Raw genomic sequence first — 8,318 nt, 5'->3', positions numbered from 1 at the left:
TATAAATATTATTATTTACTTATATATATTTTTTTTTTTAATAAATATAAATAATTTTTTTTATAAATAAAAATAATTCTTATTTATTTATATTTTTTTATTTAATTTAAGTAACTTATTCATTAATATATATAAATATATTTATTTTTTTATTTTTTACATTTAAACTTTATCTACTTACTTTTATTTTATTTATTTTATTTTAATTTTCCTTCATTTTATTTTATTTTTTTTATAAAAAAAATAAAATAAATTAAATTAATAAAAAATCTTAATTCTAAAAAGAAATTTTAAAATAAAAAACAATCTATTAATAATATTAAACAATAAAAAAAATAAAATAATAAGTTATATATTATTTTAAAATAGAAACTTAAAGAAAATAAAAAAGTTAAACAAAATAAATGAAATAAAATAACAACGTATGTAATATAAAAAAATGTAAGAGAAAGAAAAAATATATATATATAAAATAGGAAGGAATTATAAATCTTGAAAATTTCAATGAAAACTCAAATAAATTACCAATTATAAACAGTCCACGTTCAATAGAAGCTTGTCGTCGATAAGGAATAGTTCCAGATGAATTAATAGTAAAATCATTAGATGATATGAAGATTATATATCCCGATAAAATTACAGATAAAAAGCATCTTGAAATAAAGCTGTAAAATTATGAAAAAAAAAGAAAATAATTAGTTTAAAAAGCCAAAGAAGAACGACTATTAATAATAGAAGAATAAAATAAGGGAATATGTGTATTTGATTCAAATGGACATGCAAAAGTATTATTTTAGCATAATGTATTTATTTTTGTTTTTTTTAGTATTCTACTTAAGGAGGAAGTTAATTCGGAAGTTTGACAAAAGGTGAGAATTCTTCAATGATTGAAATGGAAAAAAGATAATTAGAAAAAATAAAATTCAGATAAGTAAATAATATAGTTTTTATTTTTATTTAAAAAAAAAAAAAATAAGTAAAAAGAAATTGAACAAATGATGGATTAAGAAATAAAAATTTAATAAATAAAAAAATAAAATGAAGAAAAAATATAACTTGAAAAACTAAAAGAGTAATAAAGACTTTAAGAAATTTAAGAAAAGAAAAAAAAAGTAAAAATAAAAAAATAAAAAATAAAAAAAAAAAAATTAGTAAGAAGAAGTTCGTCATAAAATGGAATTAGAAAAATAATTAAGAACTTAAAAAGAACTAGAGCTTTTAAAATAAAAAGAAATTGAAAATGAATAAAGGGAAAATGAAAGATAAAAATAAGAAGAATAACGAAAATAAGAGCATTTAATGATACTTCTTTAAAAAGAAGAATAAAGAAAAATTAAATAAGAATAGTTTAAAAAATCTACATAAGAAAAATTAAAATAATAAGAAGAAATTATACTCAAAAAAAAGGAAGAAATGGAAAAAAGCAATTAAATTAGAGCATAAGTAATTTTTATTTATAAAATAAACAAAAATCATTCAAATTTATCATAATAAAAATATTTATAAAATATAAAAATAGATTTTAGAAGAAAAATAATAATAAAAAGCTATAGAATCTGAATTAAAAAGGAAATAATAAGAAGAAAAACTTCTTTTTGTAAAATAAAAAAACGAATAAGATATATAGAGAATAAAAGAAGAATTTTAATAGAAATAATTGGTAAATGAAAGGAAAAAAATATAATTCGAAAAAGAAAAAGAGCATAGAATTTTATAAAATTAAAAATAGGCAGAAATGCATAAATTACTAATTTCTTAGGTTTTAAAGAATACATAAGAAATAGAAGAATAAAAAAAACTTAATTATATTAGAAGATTAGAAGAAGTAGAACAAAGAAGAAAAATTCTCCAAAAAGAATAAGAAGAAGAATTCAGAATATAGAAACTTAGAGATTTAGAAAACGAAAAACAGCGAAAAATGGTATAAGAAAATAACGAAAAGTTACTAATAGAAAAAACATAGCTATATGTCAATAAATTTTAAGAGAAAGAGAATAATGTTTATAAAATTTAAGAAAAATTAAAAGAAGAATTATTAGACAAAGCAAATTATTTTAACATTATTCGAATCGAAAGAAAAGAAACAGTTAAAAGAATGTAGAGGAAATAAAATTGGGAAAAAGATAAATTATTATAATCAATATAAGATAAAATGTAAAGGGCTGAAATTATGTAAAAATAAAAAGATGACCTTTTAGAATAAAGAAAAATAATGAGATAATAAATTATTTAATAAAAGTAATATATTTAATAATAAATGGAAAAAGTTAAATATGGAAAAATTGAACCTAATGAAGTACTTTCTTAATTTAAAAATACAAACTTTTCAGTTACTTAAGAAGAATAAACAACTAATAAATAATAAAAAAAGAAAATTCTATCCGCTTCATTAAAAAGAAGTTATTTATATATATATATATATATTTACATATTTTTAATTTTTTTTTTTAGATAATAAAAGTTATAGAAATAATTAAAGTAATACTTTATTATCTGATGATCAATTAAAATAATAATCTATAGAAAAATAATAAAACAATATATAATAAGAAAAAACAATAGTTAAAGTTAAAAAAAGTAAACAAAATTTATAAAATTATTTAAATATTATATTTGTTTTTATTGTATAAAGTTAATGTTAATAATGAAAACAAGAAAATTAATTTAGATTAAAAAGAGTTAATTAAATTAATTGAAGAAACTAAATAGAAGCAAAATGTAGAAATGTTAAGAATACTAGAATAGGAATAAATAAATGAATATAAACGCGAACAAACTTTAAATGATATCAAAAATACAAAAGAAAAATAAAAAATAGAAAAAAATCTTTCTTAATAAAGAGCAAAAAGTTAACTTTAAATTCAATAACTTATGGAGTATAATATTAAATATATAAATTTATTTTATTTATAAATATTAATAGCTAACATAAGTAGTAGTTAAAAAATTTAGAAAAAATGCTATAATAATGATGAAATTATTATATATTTATAATATAAATATATATATATATATATATATATATATATATATTATTCTTTTAAAAAATATATATAAATATTATATTATCTAAGAAATATTATAAATAAAAGCATATAATATTTTAATAATTTTAAAATAAAAAAATTATAAAATAAATAAATATATATATAATTTTTTTATTTAAAAAAAAAGACATATCATTCAACCTACATTTTTTCAACATTGAATCCATTATCCTTTAATAATTATTCAATTTCCCCTTCTGAATAGCTTTTTCCTTTTACTTATTTACTTCTTTCATTCATTGAAATAACTACGACTTCTATTTTTTTAGCAGAAGGCGAGGCTGTATCCATAGTTTTTACTAGTGCTTTTAAAGCAAGATTTGTTCCTTCTTTAAGGCTGAGTGTTTCTTTATACTCAGATTTAAGGAATACGTTTGCCGCGGAATTATTTTGTCCAATAGCTGTAGCTTTCCATCCTGCATAGTTTCCTGAAGGATCTGTAGAGTATAATTAATAGCCGAAATGTCTATCGTAACCAGCGAATAGGAATGCTGCACCAAAAGGTCTTAAACCTCCTATTTATGTATAAGATTATTTAATATCACATACACGGACTATTAATTATTCTATAGGCATATTTTCACCTCCGTAGGCGTATTTGTACCTCTAGGCTTCGACACGGGCGGTGTCTATTAAGTAATTAGCATCAGCTGTTAATCCATTTACTACTGCATATAAATGATTGTCAACTGCAAATATCTTTTCGGACGTTTTAGAAGCTTCAAGTAAAAAGCTTACATCAAGCTTTTCGGTTGCTAAGGCAATACCTTCTTTGGTCAAAATTCCGATGGCACTACCGGTCTTATTTATAGCTTCTATTGCATATTGAACTTGGAGTAATTTTCCTTCTTTATTGAATGTGGTGGTTTTTTAGTCGTATCTTCTTGACATATTATTTGTTTTTTTTTTAAAAAAAATTGTTTTTATTTTTTTTCTATGATTTTTTTTTTTTTTTTTAGATCAGATTTTTTTTTTTATTATTTGATTGAAATATCTAATATTTTATTTTTAATTTATTATTTTTAATTTATTTTTACTTTTTAAACGTATTTTTTTAATTTTTATTATTTTTAAATAAATTAATTAATAATAACTTTTTTTTTTTTAAAAAAAAATATATATTAATTGAAAGTAGGAAAATTTTAAAAACCAAAAATAATTTTATTTTTTAAAAAAATAAAATAAATAAAAATGAATGCAAAAAAACATTAATCAATATAACCAAATTTAGATTAATTATAATACACATTTAGATGTAATAATGACTTATTTGTGTATGTAAAAAAAATAATACAATAAAAAAAAATGTATGTAAAAAATATAGTTAAAAAAGAAAAATAATGATAAAAAATAACATAAACGCATTTCCTAAAGACTTTTTTTAAAATAATATGAAAAAAAGCAATTAAAATTTAAAACAATCATTTGATTTATCAAGTTCTAGAGTAAAAACACCTCATTTTAATTATTTTGAGAAAGAAAATATAATATAATAAAATCTTAATAATTCTATAAAATAACTAAATTTAATAAATATATAAAAGCCTCCGAAACCTTCACAAATTTTTAATATATAAAAGAAAACAATAATGCCGAAAATATTTAAATAGTTTGCAATAAATTTGAAGACTAGACCGAATTCACATAATAATTAACAACTTACATAGGATAAATAATTAATAATTTAGGCTTTGGAATAAAAATAAATCAATAAAAATTTATTAACAATAAAAGATTTGGATTAAATGTTCGAAGGGGCCTAAAAAAGTAAAGATATACTAAAGAAAAGATACTCGAGTTTAAGTAAAGAATAATAAAAATAAGAAGGGGAAGGTAATAGAAATGTAAATATAGCAAATAATAATTTTGCCTTTAAATAATATCTTAATTGAAAAAATAAGTCAGTTAATAACAAAAGACTTATTATTAATATTAATTCTTAAGTAAATAACAAAATTATTTTTAAAAAATAAATTAATCATTATTAATGAAATGAAAAATAAAAAAAGTTTCTTTTTAAATTTTTATTTGTAAAAAAAAAAAAAAAAAAAAAAAAAACTATAGAAGTTAATAAATATTATTAATAAATACATATATTAATATATTTTTTTAAAACTTTCTTAAAATATTTTTAATATAAAAATTAAATAATGTTATTTATTATTATTTTTTTAATAACTTAATTATTGCTATTTATATTCTAAAATTTTAATTAAAAAGTAATTAAAAATCTTTAATAATATTAAAAAATAATTAGCCATTTACAACGAATAATCATTCTTTAAATATAACAAAAATATAGAATAATATTCTTAAAAATATTTGTTAAATTTTATTTAGAATAATTTTTTTTTTTAATAATTAAAAAGTATTTTTGATAAAGAAGGAACCTTTATAAAATTGATAGTTCATTTATATTTTATCAATTCTATATTAATTATTTAAAAAGCATTAAAAAGAAACTTAATAAAAGGCTTGGATAAAAACTTTATATACAGTCATTAGTATTAATAAGACTTATTCTATTTTTGAGTAGATGTAACAAAAAAGTACTTTTTTTTTTTCAAAAGTCATTAAAATTGTTAAATTCGAAAGGATATAGATGAAAACTTAAAAAAAAAATACATTTTTGTTCTTTATTTATATAAATAAAATTTATTTGTTACAGTTTATAAGAAGTATTTCCTCTTTTATTTTTCTTAGAAAAATTTTTTAGTATATGATAGCTTTTTTTAAACCATTTTTTTTAGAAAGGATTTTTATGTTATATGAATATATAAAATAAAATAAAAATTGATAATTTTTAAATAAAGTTAAATTTCTTGACTTTATTCATTTTCTTTTACTATTATACTTTTATATATTTTGATAAAAATAGTTCTTTTATAATTACTCTATCATGATGTATTCTTTTAGTTTTTAATTGTTTATCGAAATTTTCTTTAAGTTCATATCTTAAAAATTGTGTTATATTTAATCTAATTTTTTTGCTAAAATTATTAATTTTTATAGTTTAAAATATAATATTGGGAGATATTTCTTTACTTTATATATTTAATTTTAATAATTTTTTTCATATTGTGTTCTCCTTGGAATAAAATTTTTTGTTTTAAAAAAAATTATTTATATTTTTTAAAATAAATTGTTTATTTTTTTAAATTGGGAAGTTTGATTATTTTGTAAAAAAAATAGTTTTAATTGTAAATTGGAAATATAAATATATCTTAAATACTTTAAACATAAAATAATATCTAATTAAATTAATTTAATAATAATAGAGCTATATATAAATACAAAACTTTAAATATTCTTATTGAAATTAAGTATTTTTTATATTATTTTTTAAAATATAAAGAATATTTTAGAAAAAGATTTATAATACTTTAACAAAAAAATTAATATATTTTTAAATAATTATTTATTTTAATTTAAGTAATAGTTTAATATTGGGGAAAAAAAATAAAAATTAAAAATATTATTAAATTTATTAATAAAATCAAGCAACTAAAGCAAACCAACTTAAAAATAAATAAAATAAAAAACAGGATAAACTGCTAATAATTTCTTTTATTCACTTACAAGAGTATTCATGAAAGGTACAGATGCTATTTTTAATTAAAAATAAAAAATATATTTAATTACCTTTAGTAGACCAAATAAAACTCATAAAACAAATGCCAGCTTTAATCAAAATAAATATATCTTTAGTTTCTGGAATAAATAAATTAATAAATGAGGCTATATTTATTGGGAAAATGCAATAACCTAATACACATACAGATTAAAAGAAAGATCTGTTTTTATTAAAATATAACTAACATATATAATATTTTATTTATATATTTTTTACATTTTTCCGCCTAGTAATTTAGCATTTAAAGTTATTACTACAGCTCCTGACCATATTAAAATAAATATTATTGCAAATACTTTTTCGGCTTATTATGATGATGCAATACTTAAAGTCCTTTTTTTAATTACATATATTTTTTGTATTTCAATTATATATTTATACATTGCTAAACTTAAACATAAAAGCAACGGACCCCATAAATCCCCTTTTTTAATAAAAATATAAATTTGTATAAAATAAAATAATAGTTCTTTTTTTTTTATTTTTACAATTTCTTAAACTTTTATTTTGCTTTTCTTCTTCCCTCATTTTAGGAAATAATACATATTTTAATTTATATCCTATCATTCTTAAATCTCTTATCTTTTTTATTTTATTTTTTAATATGCTTATTTTCATACTATTGTTTCAGAAACAGGTTCTTATAATGTTGATGCAATTTTTTATTTTTTTTAATGTGGTTATTTTTAAGATTACATTTATTAAGTCAGTCCATTAACTGTATTTTCTATATCCATTTTATTTTTGTTTAAGATTAAAAGTTTTGATTAAATTTTGTATTTTTTTATAAAAATATTTTTTTTTCGCTTTATATTATAAAAAAAAAAAAAATATGTTTATCAATATATATAATATAGATAATCTTAATATTTTTTTTATTAATAATGAAAATAATTTTTTAAAAATATTTTTATAATTCTTATTATTTTTTAATAAATTATAAATATATATTTTTTGTTTTTAGTAAAATATTATAAATAATATATAAATTTTTATTAATTAATATTAAAACAATAAAAATTCTAAAAAAATATAAATATTTAAATAGTAAAGAAAATTTATAATGAATATATATTTATGAATTTAAGTTTTTATATAATAATAAAATAATTATACTGTGTTTGAAATATTAAAAACTAATTGGTTCTTCAAATTATTAAAATCTATTTTAATTATTCTTAAATATAATATATTTTTTAATAAAATTTTAAATCTAATTATATTATTTACTTTATAAACTTAAATAAATTATATGATTTTTAAATTTAAATTTATATTTAAAACTATAAAATAATTTTAAAAAAATATATAGACAATATAAATATTTAAAAATTTTATATAAAAAAAATTAATATTCTATAAAAAACTAAAAAATATATATTTAAACTGATTTAAAAGATAAATATTGAAAAATAATAAATAAAAAAAACGAAATTAATTTATTATATTTATAAAAATTATTAAATTTTTTAATTTTTAAAACGATTACAAAGAAAAAATATAAATATATAAATAAAAAAAAAATTAAAATATATTAAGAAAAAATATAAATAAAAAATTATAAATAATATATTTGCTGATTTAAATATATATATATATATATATATATATAAATATATATATTTATATATATATAT

At 16.0% G+C, this 8,318-nt stretch overlaps 3 protein-coding genes across 3 annotated transcripts, besides 19 other annotated features; 1 reads left to right on the top strand and 2 right to left on the bottom strand. All coding sequences in view use genetic code 6, as the record gives it.

Annotated features, from left to right (window-relative positions):
• Nucleotides 1-21: 21 nt before the first annotated feature.
• Nucleotides 22-69: a microsatellite.
• Nucleotides 32-78: a microsatellite.
• A 103-nt stretch (nt 79-181) lies between these two features.
• Nucleotides 182-236: a microsatellite.
• A 168-nt stretch (nt 237-404) lies between these two features.
• Nucleotides 405-2,498, top strand: IMG5_182670 (hypothetical protein; the record flags this gene model as incomplete). The annotated part of the gene is made up of 5 exons (XM_004027426.1): nt 405-825; nt 928-1,112; nt 1,153-1,443; nt 1,520-2,399; nt 2,452-2,498. Coding segments are annotated over 5 exons (1,824 nt in total), but the record flags the coding sequence as incomplete, so codon positions are not given.
• Nucleotides 1,106-1,149: a microsatellite.
• Nucleotides 1,115-1,148: a microsatellite.
• Nucleotides 1,481-1,518: a microsatellite.
• A 483-nt stretch (nt 2,499-2,981) lies between the features above and the next one.
• Nucleotides 2,982-3,033: a microsatellite.
• A 54-nt stretch (nt 3,034-3,087) lies between these two features.
• IMG5_182660 (proteasome subunit, putative) lies at nt 3,088-3,938 on the bottom strand (the record flags this gene model as incomplete). Its single annotated transcript, XM_004027425.1, has 1 exon — nt 3,088-3,938. The coding sequence occupies one exon, from the start codon at nt 3,936-3,938 to the stop codon at nt 3,180-3,182; it is 759 nt and encodes a 252-aa protein (XP_004027474.1). The 3' UTR covers nt 3,088-3,179.
• Nucleotides 3,109-3,148: a microsatellite.
• Nucleotides 3,939-3,967: 29 nt separating the features above from the next.
• Nucleotides 3,968-4,023: a microsatellite.
• A 24-nt stretch (nt 4,024-4,047) lies between these two features.
• Nucleotides 4,048-4,121: a microsatellite.
• Nucleotides 4,050-4,079: a microsatellite.
• Nucleotides 4,062-4,122: a microsatellite.
• A 198-nt stretch (nt 4,123-4,320) lies between these two features.
• Nucleotides 4,321-4,400: a microsatellite.
• Nucleotides 4,401-5,079: 679 nt separating this feature from the next.
• Nucleotides 5,080-5,105: a microsatellite.
• A 1,041-nt stretch (nt 5,106-6,146) lies between these two features.
• Nucleotides 6,147-6,206: a microsatellite.
• Nucleotides 6,155-6,206: a microsatellite.
• A 386-nt stretch (nt 6,207-6,592) lies between these two features.
• On the bottom strand, nt 6,593-7,464 carry IMG5_182650 (Yip1 domain member 6 protein). The gene is made up of 3 exons (XM_004027424.1): nt 7,170-7,464; nt 6,898-7,105; nt 6,593-6,841 (listed from the first exon to the last, which is right to left on the bottom strand). The coding sequence occupies exons 1-3, from the start codon at nt 7,297-7,299 to the stop codon at nt 6,619-6,621; spliced, it is 561 nt and encodes a 186-aa protein (XP_004027473.1). The 5' UTR covers nt 7,300-7,464; the 3' UTR covers nt 6,593-6,618.
• Nucleotides 7,465-7,645: 181 nt separating this feature from the next.
• Nucleotides 7,646-7,692: a microsatellite.
• A 482-nt stretch (nt 7,693-8,174) lies between these two features.
• Nucleotides 8,175-8,234: a microsatellite.
• Nucleotides 8,235-8,266: 32 nt separating this feature from the next.
• Nucleotides 8,267-8,318: a microsatellite.

This window comes from Ichthyophthirius multifiliis (assembly GCF_000220395.1).
Source record: "Ichthyophthirius multifiliis unplaced genomic scaffold scaff_1120509251328, whole genome shotgun sequence".
In the NCBI taxonomy this organism is placed as follows: Eukaryota; Ciliophora; class Oligohymenophorea; order Hymenostomatida; genus Ichthyophthirius; species Ichthyophthirius multifiliis.
This window is presented reverse-complemented; position numbering and strand designations above follow the sequence as displayed.